Source organism: Antedon mediterranea, chromosome 10 (assembly GCF_964355755.1).
Source record: "Antedon mediterranea chromosome 10, ecAntMedi1.1, whole genome shotgun sequence".
Classification (NCBI taxonomy): Eukaryota; Metazoa; Echinodermata; class Crinoidea; order Comatulida; family Antedonidae; genus Antedon; species Antedon mediterranea.
Window position 1 is genome coordinate 19,160,292 of NC_092679.1, and position 17,477 is coordinate 19,177,768.

The 17,477-nt window shown below is 33.0% G+C and overlaps 1 protein-coding gene across 1 annotated transcript in view; it reads left to right on the forward strand.

Moving 5' to 3' along the window:
• The window catches only part of LOC140059899 (F-box only protein 11-like), a 33,377-nt gene that overhangs the window by 7,608 nt on the left and 8,292 nt on the right, over positions 1-17,477 (forward strand). The window contains exons 5-14 of the mRNA XM_072105879.1: positions 1,280-1,409; positions 1,885-2,095; positions 2,633-2,739; positions 13,243-13,351; positions 14,386-14,492; positions 15,124-15,261; positions 15,727-15,944; positions 16,345-16,525; positions 17,002-17,124; positions 17,263-17,425. Coding sequence (XP_071961980.1) covers positions 1,280-1,409; positions 1,885-2,095; positions 2,633-2,739; positions 13,243-13,351; positions 14,386-14,492; positions 15,124-15,261; positions 15,727-15,944; positions 16,345-16,525; positions 17,002-17,124; positions 17,263-17,425 — 1,487 coding nt within the window. The remainder of the gene's footprint in view (positions 1-1,279; positions 1,410-1,884; positions 2,096-2,632; positions 2,740-13,242; positions 13,352-14,385; positions 14,493-15,123; positions 15,262-15,726; positions 15,945-16,344; positions 16,526-17,001; positions 17,125-17,262; positions 17,426-17,477) is intronic.

Here is a 17,477-nt window from a genome sequence, read left to right on the forward strand (position 1 = left end):
TTGGACACTCTAGTTAAGGGGACACTTTTGGAAACCCTAATGAAGGGGACACTTTTTGAAACCCTAATGAAGGGGACACTTTTTGAAACCCTAATGAAGGGGACACTTTTGGACACCCTAATGAAGGGGACACTTTTAAACACCCTAATGAAGGGGACACTTTTGGACGTCCTAATGAAGAGGGCACTTCTGGACACCCTAATGAAGGGGACACTTTTGGACGTCCTAATGAAGAGGGCACTTCTGGACACCCTAATGAAGGGGACACTTTTGGACACTCTAATTAAGGGGACACTTTTGGACACTCTAATAAAGGGGACACTTTTGGACACCCTAATGAAGGGGACACTTTTAAACACCCTAATGAAGGGGACACTTTTGGACGTCCTAATGAAGGGGACACTTTTGCACGTCCTAATGAAGAGGGCACTTTTGGACACCCTAATGAAGGTACACTTTTGGACACTCTAATTAAGGGGACACTTTTGGACACTCTAATAAAGGGGACACTTTTGGACGTCCTAATGAAGGGGACACTTTTGGACACTCTAATTAAGGGGACACTTTTGGACAATCTAATGAAGGTACACTTTTTGACACTCTAATTAAGGGGACACTTTTGGAAACCCTAATGAAGGGGACACTTTTGGACACCCTAATGAAGGGGACACTTTTGGATGTCCTAATGAAGGGGACACTTTTAGACACCCTAATGAAGGGGACACTTTTGGACACCCTAATGAAGGGGACACTTTTAAACACCCTAATGAAGGGGACACTTTTGGACGTCCTAATGAAGAGGGCACTTTTGGACACTCTAATTAAGGGGACACTTTTGTACACCCTAATTAAGAGGACACTTTTGGACGTCCTAATGAAGGGGACACTTTTGGACATCCTCATTAAAGGGACACTTTTTGACATCCTATTGATAGGGCTCATTTTCTGATGCGTCAAACCAACGGAAATGTTTAACATGGCCAACCCCCACAATTCAATCAAATAAACATTTAATTCTCACTTCAAGAAATAATTTTTATAAACGAGTTGGCCTCTTAACTGTAGTGTAATATTTGATACAAATCATTTACTTTAAGATATTGTCAAAAATATTGCATGGCTGTTATGGGTCTATTGCATTCAGAAAAAATTACAGAATCAATGAATACTACTTGTGTTAATACAGTGAGTGTGGCATAGGGGTACGAAAATATTGTAATAAGATTATTATAATGTAGATTTGTCTCATTGTTTTATAAAAATTACTTTTTTTTTGTAGGAAGCGGATGTACCAAAATGTGTATGAATTATCACTACCACTATTAAGGCCAGCTCCAGCTAAATTTAAATTTGTACAGCCAGACAAAACGGATCATTTTAACATATGGAAAGAAAGCTTTAGAGTATTAGTAAGTGTCTATTATTTACTGTATACATAGATTATGAATAAAGTGAAAATAATATTTCCCATTTAAAGAACTTGCTTCTTAAGCTCTGTCTACACTATCAAACTTTATGTGACAACAAATGTGATGTGCCCATTATGGACATGATGATGTCATATCACTATCATATTTGGGCATATCACTATCATATTTGGGCATATCAAACTTTTTTTGTTTGACTAAAGTGATTGTTGGCAAAATAGTGTATTGGTATTGTTTTACAACAATAAAACAGAACCCATATTAAGACCGGACACCTTTGAGATTAAACCTAAATAGGTATAGATAAAATAGGTTGTCCCAAAAGAGGTGGTGATACTGTACTGCTAGATTTCATATACTGTACATGGCTATGTATATGTTATACAGTATAGGATTCTCACTGTACATCCCCATGTGATTATATTGACAAATAATAATACCTTTGTTTGTTATATAGTATAATGCAGTCCATGTTAGGCCAGGTTATTGTCACAAAGTATACAACTCGCCAGAAATGTTCAACGGTCGAGACATCCAGTATTGTGACACTATAGAAGAAGCCCTGTCTACGGTCGAAGGTCAAGATTACCCTCTTATTCTTGTTCATGAAGGTGTCTACAGTGGTGAATGGCTTTATATAGACAGTCCTGTGTGTATTATCGGAGCAGGTATGTTTTATTTAAGTTCAATTATGTGTGGTCCATTCACAAGGTTTATCTTCAAAAGATCTTTAAAATTGAATAATCCTTAATTTACGTGATTGGTATTTTAGGTGAATTTTAATTTTTACCTTCAATTGTAAGATATTAGATTTTTTAAGGATCTCTTGGTGTGGAAATCCCTATTACAGCTCAAAGGACGCTACACTGGGATTGGGTGTAGTGTGTACCTGATAAAAACAGCAGTGGCCGTATTCACCAATCCCACATAAGGCCAACTCAGACAGCGTCATATTTAAAGTTCTTGCAATGACCAAAAAACTATGCCTGACACGATCTCAAGACGACTCGTCTTGTAGGGAATCAGACAGCACCATCAAGGCGTTTTGCTGGGCCTCGTCGTACGACGTTGTCTGAGTTGCCATTTAGGTTAAGGCAAATACTTGACATTTTCTCCATAATTGCTTTACATCAACAGGGCTAGAAAAACACACATTCTTCATAAATCTTTTTTGATTGACTCTCGTCTTGTCTTCTTTTTTGTAGCTATGGGAAATATTCCTGATAATGTTGTTGTTGAGAACTGCAAGGATTCCACATTTATATTTATTGACGGATGTGAAGATTCATATCTTGGTCACCTTAGCATTAGGGTAAGTTTTTAAGATTCATTTTTTGGAATCTGTAATTTATAAACTTGAAAGAATCAGAAAGTTTACAAATAAACAGAAATTATTGAAAGTGGGCAAGTTGAGTGGGCTGATTAATTTTAGTACTGAGTTCAACGGCAAACACAAATTTGAAGAAAATATGATTTGAATTTATGTAATATATTTATTTAAATGTTATACATTTGTAAAATTAAATCTTTACATGCATATTAAAGCATGGTAGTCTCTAAAGCTGTGTGTACACTATCAAACATTATGCGACAAAAATATATCACTACCATATTTAGACACATCATACTAGTTTGATAGTGTAGACAAATCTTTAAGCTCTGTCTACACAATAAAAAAAGTGTAATGTGCCCATGGACCTGACGACATCAAATCACTACCATATTTGGGAATATCACTACCATATTTGGACGCATCACACTTTTTTTTGTCAAACTAGTTTGATAGTGTGGACAGACGTTTAATTGCATTTATTCTTATTGAAACTACAGTATAATAACTATAACGTAGTGCAATGCTGTACAGTGACTAAATGAAACAAGTAGAATGTTGATGGCTTGCACAGGAATCTACACAGCCTCTGGAGACCTCTTGGCTTTGGCAAAAGCCTAGCAGGATCCTTCTGTGTCAGGATGCTATTCATAAAACTCGGCTGCGCTTTACGCAAAGTTGCTTTTTGGGTTGGATCGGTACTTTGCTGATTTCCAAATATTTTAAACAGTTTTTTTTGGAAAAATGTTGTACTGGTGAAAGCTTTATGTTCATTGTTTTTTTAATGTACATTTTAATAATTTTTAACATTTAAACAAGTTTAGTTGTTTATAGAAATCTTTTAAACACCATCTTAAGTACAATCAGCCCTCTTGGTGGCTTATCGTATTCAGAGGAATTTATCTTAGGGCCTGTTTCTGCTGAGTAGAAATAATCAATTATTAACCATTTATTTTTTTAATCTATTATTTTTGGGCAGCAGAAACGGCGCAAAATAAAATAACCGATTAAAAACACTCAATCCATTGCATGTTTTAATCGATTATTTCTTGTTTTAACCGATTATTGCGGAGCAGTTTTGAGCTGCAACACAAATAGCGATTGTTGACCTCACTTTGACCTCTAGAGTATGACAAACTTATTCACGTAACAAAGCATGCTGTTTTGCGCGATATCGACGACGATCAGCAATCAGATTTTTATTATTTTGTGGGAGAGAATTATACCGAGAGAGTACACCCGTTACATACCACCAGTCCAGGCTAACGATGTTTTACATGTCATTTTTTAGGCTTGTTGTCTGTTGACTTGTTTCAGTAGAAATATAGCCTATAGGCCTAGCAGGCCGAAGGTAGAACCAACGAACGGCGAAACAAACTTTTTTTGCCGACGTGTCCTTATTAATATAACATCATTATTCTGTTGTATGTGGTACGGTAGTAGGCCTAGATGTTTATTTTACAAATAACTAAATAAATAAATAGCTAAATAGCTTTACGTAAGAGTAATTTTTAATCCTACATGTGAGAGTTTTAGGCAGCGATAGGATGTAAACAAACCAACTCTCATCGGCCTTTCATAACTTGAACTGCACTGTGGGGGAATGATGACGTGATTTTAAAAACCGATTACATGAATAACCGATTAAAGTCGTAGGAATTTTCAATTGCAACGCGATTATTTTTGTGGTTTGTGGTGACTGGAAAAAATCGATTATTTTGATTTTTTCAGCAGAAACAGACCCTTAAAGTTTATTATTATTTATTTCATTTTTTAATTCATTTTATTCAATTTTACAAACAGACAGAATAAATGCATATTAAGCTAAAAACGTATTCAGGTTTTGAGATAACCCACATTTCTTAAAATTCAAAATAATTTTCTTTCTACCATGTGATACAATGACATGTTTGTTTTACTTATATTTATTATTTATTAAAACAGAGGGAAGGGGCTACAATATATGGAAAAAATGTTTTTAATTTACATTTAATTTACCAAATTTGAATCACTAAAAACACACTTTCAATACAGACTCGGGTTTAAGATACTTCAACCTGACCTCAAGTAATTAATTAAATGTCAAATAATCTATTAAATGTCAAATACATATTACTGTACGGACAAAAGTTTAAACCGCATTATATAATATTTTATAAGGACTATAATGAATATTTGTAAAAATGAGATTATATTTATACTTTTTTCCACATTAAGTACTGAAGTATTTCAATCAACTAACAGATTTAAGATTGGTTATTTTTGCCAAATCTAAAGTTCAAATTTGTTAATTGGATATAAAGAGAATAATTTGATTTATAGACTATCTATCTCTCTCAGTACTATCCAACTTACAAGATATTTTTATTTAATAAGCATTGAACAATTATATAAATTTGTCCAAATGACTATAAATAATATTTTAATGTACATGCTACTATGACTGAACTTAGGTCCACTCAAATCAATTTTAGTGCAACTATTTAAATACAAATAATGAATGATTATGTTTATGAGTGAAATAGTACAAATAATTTCATGAGGTGAAGAATGATTAAATATATTCTAAATCTAAAATCACTGAATTAAATTACATATCATAAATTGTTTAAATTACAGTCCAGTAATGTTAATTATTTACTACAGTAATGCCTATTCAAGTACAGAACTGTACATTTTTTTTGTCAAAATTCATAGTAGAAAAAATTAAATTAATATTTTCTGATGTTTGATTAGTTCGTGGCATTTAGGTAGTATGATAAGGAAAGTGTTTCCATGTGTCCTAAAGTAATACTTTCACCTCTAATTGCCAATGCTACAGGTCAGATATCTATCAAACAAAACACCCACATGGCTAACTACTGTTGTTTTGTGCCTTTTAACTGAGCACATAATGCATTCTAATCCATTTTATAGTGGTAAAAGATACTGAATTTGGAAAAATATACAAAAAAAAAAGATTAATTTGATACTGTTTGTACAGTAAGGCCAATTTACACAGACGAGCAGTAAGCAGGAAAACCGCGTAGATTGTCCCACGTAGAAAATGTATCTATCCTGAGTGGAACTGGAAACCACCTGTCCACTCCACGTTGTGTGTATTTTCATGTTGTGTGTAAATTCATGTTGTGTGTAAATTCATGTTGTGTGTAAATTCATGTTGTGTGTAAATTCATGTTGTGTGTAAATTCATGTTGTGTGTAAATTCACGTTGTGTGTAAATTCACGTTTTGTGGAAATGGCCATAATAAATAACGTTGTTTCTATATTTTTATTACGTTACCGCTCATCTGTGTAAATTGGCCTTTATTGCAATTTTAATGTAAAGAAACCCACACAAAATGTTAAACAACATGTTTGATGTTTTATTTTACTTTTATAGTTTGGACATTTAAAAATCATACACAAAACAAGCCCTAATTTTCATACTTTAAAAAATAAAATTACTACACAAACAGATGAGAATATCACTATTTGTTGTCGGCAGCATTTAGTTTGAAACCTACTAGTGTACTACCTACATCATACTGTACAGTACATTTTATTAATTTACGTAAACCATTCTGTGTTTTATATTTCTCCTCCTTTGTCAGCGGCCTCCTTTGAATCACTGTACACGCTAACAACGTCTCTTTCCATTAAATGTTACACACTATTGATTGAATACTTCCAATGTGTATAGTATACTTTGCATAATAACGCTGAATATTCTAAATCTGTCTTATTATGCCTGTCCAAATTGTCTTGTTGCTATCGGCTCACTGTCTATAAATACTCTTTAAGTATTAAACTAATATGTACAATAGGACTACACTATCAAACTTTATGTGACAAAAAAATGCGATGTGCCCATATATGGACATGATGATGTCACATCACTACCATATTTGGGCATATCACTACCATATTGTCAATTGTTAAACTAAATATGTACTGTAACACCCTTAAATTTTGCAGGTATAGTTTAGTCTGTGATAACTGTATCATACTATATGAAAATAATTACATTTTATTACGTTGGTTTCCAATAAGGAGATTTTATTGTTAATGCAACATTTTTTTTGTTTTGTGCATCGACATCAACAATGCAATGAAAGAATAAAAAATCACAATATAAAAAATTATTTGTGGAAAAATCATCCTGTTTTCAATAATATAACATAAAAATAATCCTACGCTCGCGCTAACCGCTCGCCAATTCGCCAATGGCGACTGGAGTCTCCATTTGGCGAAAATAATTATTGCCTCGTTCGCCAAATTGGCGAAAATACATTTCCAAGCCTAGGCCTAGCCTGGTCGGCGTGACTTCTTATGGGAGCAAGAATTCGCCACACTTCGGTACTTTCTGACTCGGGTACACTTTTTACCACAACAGCATTTTATGTGACGACGTCACGATCGCCGTGTTAATTTTTTTAGTTCTGTTTAAACATGCGCAGAGCGTGCCTCAATGACGTTTTAATGACACACAGTTAATGTGATTGGTTCGTGGCCGGCCGTCGTCGACGTGATGATGAGCGAATAAAAGGGGAAGTCCCTATTCTTCGACGTAGAAAATGAACTTCGAGAAGAAAATGTAAACAGAAACATGTGGAAGAATACTTCCGTAAACGAGGCTGTTCTGTTATTTAAAAAGGGGAATTTTAAATTTAACAAAGTAATTACCTCAATAATATAATGTTAACATGTTTAATTTTATTTCCCTTTCGATTATTCCAACCGAAAGTTGCGCTTTAGATTGAATAGCTAAGAAACAGCGTATACTACAACGGCAACCCTGGCCAAAGCGCGTTTCGGCCGCCTACATAGAATGGGTTACGGCCGCTGCATAGCAAATTCAAAGCTTCTTAAATTTCTGCGGTACATTTCTTGTTTTATATAATAGATTGATAAATATTCCAATTATTGAATAATTTAATAAATCGGTAAAATTGACGTTTCGAAGCAAATATTCCATGATGAGAGGCGACATTTTTCGACATGCCTCGTGTGCGGCGAAGACTAGTTCAGAAAATGGAACAGTCCACTGCGGGGGTTATCCAATCATTAATTAACGCGCTAATACATGCATATCATGCACATTGCTTGGGCGACGGTAATTTAGTAATAAGCGGAGAACTGAATCCCCCGTAAGGAAAATGGTAAACACTGATATTTATGGTAGGGATTATTTTTTTCAGGGGTTGGTCTTGTTGGCCTCTTCGCACGAGGTCCACGCAAAGTCAAATAAAACGATGTGTTTTATCAAACAGAAATATAAATTAGCTTCAATTCAATACTAAATTAGCCAGATTTTGATAATGAGAAAGACTCAAAAATTCAATTTTTATCGTTAAAATTGACATTTGAGGCGGATGTACATAATAATAATAACCGATTTACATATCAAAATAAAGAGTATTTAAAGCCTGATAACATGCAACAAAAATTACTCCACCACATATTATGGACCTCGTGCGATCGGGTGCGAAAATGGGTAGGTGTTTTCCAAAGTTATTTTTAGCGCGCGGATTTCGGCTCGCCGGCTTTTGTACCTCATTTTTAACTCGCGTTTTCTATTGAAATATTTAATAAACATAGATTATAAATATATAAAAATAATCCCTTAAACAAGATCTTTCCAGGCATATAATTTTTATTCTCATGGGTACATAAGAAATAGTATATTTTTAACTTCAAAGACACGTCACTTTTTGAAATTTCACGAACGTGTTAAAATCCCGGTAACGAAAATCAGGTTCATTGGGATACCTAATAATAATATAAATAATGTAAAAGAAGTAAAATATAAAAAAAATACATGCATTATTTATTTAATAAACATTTTTTCGAATTTTTATGGTTTTTAAAATTTGGCTAAAGGATTTTCAATTTGGCTAATGTTTTTCAAAACCTTTCGCCATTTTGGCGAACGAAAATTTGACCTTAGCGCGAGCGTAGTAATCATGACGTTTTAGGACAATTTTGAGATGCCAATAAAAGTAAGGGCTTTTTAAAAAATAATTAAATACACTTTAAAATTCTTTTAACCTTTGGAAATGTCTTGTTTTATACTGCAGTTACTGCAGTAGCTACATTTTGTTTACTATAAGGATAACCTGTTTAATTTCATAATACCAACCCTTTTTCTTTTTTTTTTCTAAACCAATTTTTTGGCAGTTACTACAATACCTCATAAACCTCTACCTTGGAACTATAAATTAGGGATTTCAAATTAAATAATGTTTTTATTATTAATATTTATTAATTAGGATACATTTTTTTTGCGAAATTATTTACTGCAGAAGATTAAATTTGTCATCTCTTTCAGTAGATTTTTATTTTTAATATCTATTTTGTTTCTCATTCTTGTTACTGTATGCATGTTGTTTGTTTAATTTTAATTATTAGTATTATGCCCTTAGTAAGTCCACAAGCCTTATTCTCAGTGAACTATACTGTATATATTTGGAACAAAGAATATTCATCTTCAATGTGTTGTTTTATATTGAAATCAATTACTATCTCTATCCATGTTGAACTAAAAATAATAATATTTTTTATCATCTTACACATTTAAGTATCGTACTACAACTTTATCAAAGCTATTTTAAACAAAATCACAAACAAAAATCTGTGAACATGTACAGAATTTCATCAGTATAATGTTGTTATATACAGTATCGCATTCTACAAACAATGTGGACTTGGCTGAGTATTTTACATACCTTCTACCTTTATACTACAGTACCTTCTCTCCGACGGGTCAAGTTATCATGTCGGTGCTGCCAACTACAGTGCTATTTCGTCTGTCATGTGAACTAATACACCAGGGTAACCCCCCCCCCCCCCAGTTTATAGTCCTTATTGGAGAAGACTCGTTTCTTTCTCAATAAATTTCTGCATTTTTTGCCAAGTACTGTATATTACTCAGGTTTTTGATCTCTTAATTTATTTTTCCTTAGTTAAATGTGGAGGTTGTATTAAATCAATCAGTATTACTGTATTTAATGGGCTAATCAAATCTTAAGTATTGCTAGTCCGCTGTATTTATAGAATATTATACAGATATTGACTGCTTAGAGGTTAAATATAAGATTTGACATCCCCGAGGGAATGATATTAAGTTCGAGGGAATATATATTTCCCGAAGCGCCAGCTGAGGGAAATATATATTCCCCGAGAACTTAATATCATTCCCGAGGGGATGTCAAATCTTATATTTAACCGATATAAAAGGCAATATCTGTTATATTATATAGCCAAGAACAAGTCTGCTGGGTTGGGTGAAGCTAGGCTAGGCCTCCTATAGTATTTGTATTGTATTTAAAACAAGCCTGCCTAGACACCTTACCTTGCGAAGAATAATATACAGATAATTACTAATTAATGATTCCTTGGCAATAAAATATTCACTTAGGCCTAGGTCGTTTAAATTAACAGAAGAATTTCCATCAATAAGCCTATTAGTATTAATAATAATATTATCTTCTCTCGATCTTCGAGGAGCCGAATCACCGGATGTTCAGCGCGTACTAGTTACTAGGTTACTACCGTGAGTATTGACCAATCACAAACGGTGTTTCATCACATTTAGGGTGGACTTATAACAAATGAGGGCGCTATGTATGCATAGCTTAAATAGTTTAGAAGATTAATTTCTTCAAGCAAATTCCGTGGCCCAGCGGATGAAACGTTGTCTTGCGATGGAGTGACAATTCCACCCGAGTTCAAGATCGAGTAGATGACTTTTGTTTATTTATCGGCAAACTCGAGTGTTGCACACGAAAATTACACAGTCAATATCATCGTACTCGAGAATTTATATGATTAATGACAGGGGACACGATTATTACGCGAAAATTACACAGTCAATATCATCGTTCTCGAGGATATATACGATTTACGATCCTCGCAGCGGTAGTCATGTGATGCAGTTTCAACCAATCACGTTCGCGTATTTACATAGCCTATGTAATATACATTTATAATGTTTATGAACGCAATGGGACAAATAATTTCGTGAGGTAAAAGATGAAAATATGACATTTTATCTTTCAATGAATTAAATTATTTGCCACATTGCACGAATATAAACATTCATTATTTGTTTTATAATGCTACCTAAAATATTGATCACCTGCATAAATTGTCCCGATTTATTACACGCTTTCATACACGCATACGCGAATCTTGAAAAATCTTGGGAGAAAGTATTTAGTTGGCCGCTCTTTCATTACTATGATTGGTCAGTTTAATACCAAGGCAATTACGCATGCACAGTAACAACTCGTGCTACAGTATAGGAAGTGCAGTTATTTTAACGTGATCCACAATCGTCCAATCAAATGAGAAAAATCTACACATTATTTTTAAACATTGTTATTAAAGTATGGACAATTCTGTATAGTGTTTGTGACAAAAATGTGACGTGCCCATATGATGATGTCATATCACTACCATATTTGGGCACACCACTACCATATTTGGGCATACCACTACCATATTTGGGCACATCACAACCATTAGGCACATCACACTATTTTTGTCAATCTAGTATACAGTTTTAGAACAAAGGCTCTGTTGGAACTGCTATTTTTATTATTATTTTTAATTTTTTTATTTTAGTGTCTGTAAACTTGAATAAACAAACTGCTAATAATATTCATACTATTCTGAAATTAACAACACTCTGTAAATCTGTTTATTACTTTCTCTGGAAGTCGTGAGCTTCCTATAAAATTATTATGCATCCACGTTGCTTTTTCCTAAATTATAAACTGTTTGTGTCTTTTCCTGAAAAGCACAGTCCAAGCTTTCCATCTCAACCATGTATGTTTATCTTAGCTTTTGCTGCGAGTTCTGTAATTATTTCAGAACTGTAGTGGCTGGATTCTAGATAGTGATAAAATATTGCTATAGTTAGAAATAAATATCTTTCCAGATTTTCTTTATGTTTTTGCTCATACTGTAGTATACATCTTTGATTTTTCGATTTTTATCATTAGCTTTTGCTGCGAGTTCTGAAATTATTTCAGAACTATAATGGCTGGATTCTCTAGATAGAAGTCATACAGTATTGCTATAGTTGCAAATAAACATCTTTCCAGATTTTTTTTTTATGTTTTTGATTTTCATCATACTGTAGCAAAAATGTTAATTACCATAATTACCTCCGCCAAGGAGGTTATGTTTTCACCCCTGTATGTTTGTGTGTGTGTTTGTGTGTGTGTCTGTGAACAGCCTGGAGGCCACAGTTTTTATTCGATTCTAACCAAATTTGGACACAATGATCTATGCCCAAAAAGCTCGGACGAGTTCGAATTTGAGGGGGAAAAGTCATAGGTCAAGGTCACAACTAACAAAAAACTATTTTACTGTCTAGAGACCACAGTTTTGATCCGATTCTCACCAAACTAATTAGCCACAATGATCAATGACACATCATATAATTGTGGTTACATTTTGAAGGGTCAGGGTCAAAGATCAAGGTCCACCAAAAAAAAAAAAAAAAAAAATAAAAAAATAATAAAAAAAAAAAACCCTCAGTGGGGCTTGAACCAGCGACCTCAACTGTGAGAGGCTGGATACATAACCATTACACCACACTGTCATCCACAACTTTGTAGTGTGCAGTTAACATATTTACACTTAGAACTAATAAAAAAAAATGTTAAAAAAAAATATTCAGGGGGCATTTTATGTAGAGGAATTTTACAGTAGGCGGAGGTTTGTACTCTCGGAGTACCCTCTAGTTTCAACTGTTATACTGTATATCATACAGTTATTATATAATGGATTCTAGATAGTGATACAGTATTGCTATAGTTACAAATAAACATCTTACCAGATTTTTTTTGTTTTTGCTCATACAATTACCTTCATCTTTGATTTTTCGATTTTCATCATACTGTAGCAAAAATTGAAATTCCCGTAATTTCAACTGTTATACTACTGTATACTGTATAGTATACAGTTATTATATAAGGACACATAATAGGCACAACTTTAGGACTTATTGATTAAGCCTATAAATGCATCAGGCAGGAACATTTTGCGCTCATACTGTATATTATTACTGTAGGTTTTGTATGTTTCTTTATTGAAATGTCTGTAGTAAAATTATCTTTTATCACAAAAATCACTTAAAATTTGTCAAAGTGATGAATTAAAATCTGCAGTAGTTATTATTAATGTTTGTTGACATGAAGTAATTTGTTTACATTGTACATTATTTCTATTTTAACTTTGTTTAAATAACTGTAATCATTAATAAGAGTTGTTTGACTATAATAAACAAAATTGCAATAAAGTAAATTTGTTTATTGATACTGTACATATCAACACAAAAGTCAATCTTTTTTTATACAGTCAACTGTCCCAATACCAGAGACTCTCTGAAAACTGGAGAAAAAATAATGTTCCTAGCCCAATTAGGGTGTTCGATATTGGGAGATTTGTTTTGTAAGTTTACAGTCTAAAAATATTGTTATTATTTTATTTCAGTTTACTCCCGATCCAAATTCAAGTTCACATCATAAAAATTCTTGCATAGAAATTGGAACAAATTGTTGGCCAACAATAGATGGCTGTGCCGTACAGAGTAAATCACAAGGTATTTATATCTACTGAGTTATGCAAATTCTGTGATACAGCATCACATGTGTAACACATGTAAAGTCTGCATCATACATAATTAATTGCTAATTGCTAACTGAAGCTAATCTTCCATGATACAGGGATCACATGTAACACATGCTGTATTACAGAATTCGCCTATGATACTGTATTATGGAGTATTGTCATACTGGGAGATATAGCACATTTTTAAATTTTAATCATAATCATTTTTATTATTACCAGGCAAAATATCATTATCTTTCACAATTTAGCTATTACAAAATTAAATGTTAATGTTTATTGTTTTGTACATTTTAAAATTATCTTCATATGAAGTTAAATTATCCAGTGGAATATTGCTGTATGTAATCAATAATTATCCATGACCATACAAATTGAATGCCATATCAAGTTCCACATATAAATTGCCATTAAACATTTATAATATCTTCTTCTAGCTATTGATTTTTTAACAGTAAAATGTCACTCACAAGAAATTGAGAAACTAAATTTTTTTCTTTTTCTTGAATGAAATGTATTACTATAATGTTAAATTATGTCCTTATACACAATTGCCAACATTTTAGTGGTCTAACTAATTACCCACCAAGCCCATAATTTTTATTTGAGTGAAACACAATTGTCTAAAGCTCTGTCTACCCTATCAAACTTTATGTGACCAAAAAAAGTTATACTGTATCAGGTCTGACTGTATGGACATGATGAAGTCCTATTATTACCATATTTAAGCATATCACTACTATATTTGGGCACTTCACACCTTTTTTGTCAAAGTACAGTTAGTCTAATAGAGCTTTATAGTGTGTTCCTAGTATACTATCATACATTAGTATGGTAAAATCCAATATGTATACCTCAAATAATATAGGTAGGTAGGAAAGGATTCCCTTAGAGATTATAGTCTAATTTCTCACAGCACTTTACTCAATGATGGCCTACTCGACCTCAATTGACCTTATACTGGTTATCACTGTATAATAAATATGCATAATTTTTTTCTCCTCTCAGTTGGCTGTGCTGTAAGTGTAAATGGTAAAGGTGCAGCTCCTGTTATCAAGAACTGTATAATCAACAAATGCGAAAATGTTGGTCTGTACATAAATGACCATGCGCAGGTAAGACTTCGCCGTCTGTACCCCAAATACTTTAGAACCCCTATTAAGGAGAACGTTCGGGACCTAGCAACATGGGTGCTACTTTAATAAGAGTTAGTTGTAGTTATATTTTGCTCCTTATTTATTTCATTCGAAAGTTTCCTTTAAAGGGGTTTCCCCTAAATGGGGGTTGGTGGTAGTGTTAAAACATATTTTTCTCCTTATATATTTCATTGGAAAGTGTCTTTAAAGGGATCTCCCCTGAATGGAGGTCGTCTGTAATGTTAAAAAGTGTCCCATTAATTGGGGTGTCCCAAAGGGGAGGAGCTATACTGTACTATTCCCGCCGCAGCCCCCAGCTTTTTTTTTTTTTATTTATATATCTGTATTTTGTGTTCAAGAGCAAACACAATTTCTATGTATATAATTTGTTTTACTGTATATGCAAATGACAATAAAAGGAAATGATGATTTCCACTAAAAAAACAGCCCCCTCTCCCCCTCCTTTATTCACAAGTTAAAATGTATGCATTTGTTTACCTGTAACATTCTTAAAAAACGTAAAACCACACTCACCAACACACACACAAATACATTATTTGTATATTTAGTTCAATTTCAATAATCTTGATGATTTTGTTTAACTCCAAAGGGAACGTATGTTGACAACGAAATAAGTAACAACGCATTAGCTGGTGTGTGGGTCAAGAATTACGCAAATCCAATCATTAGAAGATGTCACGTACACGACGGCCGAGACGTGGGTGTTTTTACGTTCGATAACGGTCTAGTAAGTACTGATAATATCCTTTTTTTTTAATGAAACATTGAATAATGTAATAATTAAAGATTCAAATTTTATTCTCATCCATTTCTAAAAATTCCATTGCTTGCATTAAAAATTACAAAATAACTATTGAAATTACATTTCTAAAACATATTTGATATATATAAAAACAATAAAAAGCATTAACTATTTACAGTATATTTCACTTATAATTTTCATCGTTTTTAGTTTTTGTTAAAAAGTTTAATGGCTTGTTGAAGGAAAGAGAATGATATTCAATTCAATATTTATAGATATTGTAAATTTAATATTAATATTGATTTTATTTAAGATACTACCGCTAGCTAACAACACAAATTATGATAATTTAATAAATCCAGTATTTAATAATTTATTTTATCATATCAATATTCAAATGCATTATTCTCATAAATTAGGATATTATAAACATTTAAATATTTTTCACAGGGTTACTTCGACAAATGTGACATTCACGACAACCGAATCGCAGGATTCGAGGTGAAAGCGGGGGCGAATCCAACAGTGGTGCATTGTGAGATCCATCACGGACAGACGGGTGGAATATACGTACATGAAAACGGCCGCGGCGAGTTCATCGATAATAAAATTCACAGTAACACATTTGCGGGAGTGTGGATAACTTCCAACAGCGATCCAACTATAAGGTAAGGGATTCTGTTGTATGATTTAAAAAATTTAAAAGCAATCCCACGACATTCTACCTATCTATCTAGAATTTTTGTCTGGGCAACCGAATATGGGCTACTAATACTAAAGACTACAATTCGGGCTATTATTTATACAACTCATTCAAAGCCTTGAAGATCTATGAGAAAAACCAGGGCTATTTTTTAATTTCTAAAGCCCTGTCTACACTATCAAACTTTAAATGACAACAAAAGGTGATGTGCCATATATGGACATGATGATCTCATATATCATATATCACTATATTTGGGCATATCACTACCATATTTGGTTTTTGTCAATCTAGTTTGATAGTTTAGTCAGAGCTTTAAAGATATGATTTATATGATGAACCTTTATATTCATATCTTTTTATAGGGGTAATGAAATTTTCAACGGCCATCAAGGGGGAGTGTATATATTCGGAGAAGGACGAGGACTTATAGAGAACAATAATATTCATAGCAACGCGCTCGCTGGCATACAGATCCGAACGAATAGTAACCCAATCATTCGCGGTAACAGAATTCACGACGGCCAACATGGCGGAATTTATGTGGTAAGTTTTTGACTTTGTTTCTGCAATTGCTTTTAGCATGAATCCACAAGTTAGGAGAGATGAGTTACTGTGAGGCAGTAGCCGTATTGTTAGAAATTAGAATATATTACTCCCAAAAAGTGACCCCTTAATAGACATGTCCCATGAATAACAGTGCTTGTAATGTATATCAAATTTGCTTCTTTTTATACAAAATTTATATTTTTTATGGTGTTTTTATAAACTCCAAATATTTTGTGAATTAAGTGTACAATAATATATTAGAACTATGGAGCAATAACAGTTATGTAAATTATATTTATAATACAATCTTTCAACATTTAAGAATTTGGTATGCGATACATACATCTATGTATAGGTTTTTATGTAACCTGTATATTTGTGTACATTTACTTTGTAACCTTATCTTGTTGGCTTTACATAAATATTTATTAATACCAAATAAACTAATAAATATACTAATATCTTATTTTTAGCATGAAAAAGGTAAAGGACTAATCATAGAAAATGAAGTATACAGTAATACACTAGCTGGGGTATGGGTAACAACAGGGAGCTGTCCTGAACTAAGACGTAACCGAATACATAGTGGTAAACAGGTAAGGTGGAATTCTGTACCTTTTAACACGCATGAATGATCATCATTTTTAACAGCTGAAGTTCTGTTAACAAACAAAAAATAAAAAAATGTAAAAAAATTTTTTTTTGAAGAAATATTAATAATATTGTTTAAACAGGTGGGTGTTTATTTCTATGACAACGGACATGGAACGTTAGAAGACAACGATATATTCAATCACATGTATTCAGGGGTGCAGATTAGGACCGGTAGTAACCCATTAATCAGGAGAAACAAAATTTGGGGAGGACAAAATGGGGGTATTCTTGTGTACAATGGGGGTAAGTTATATATTTTTAGTCTTTGAGTATGTTATGTTATAACCTGGACCCT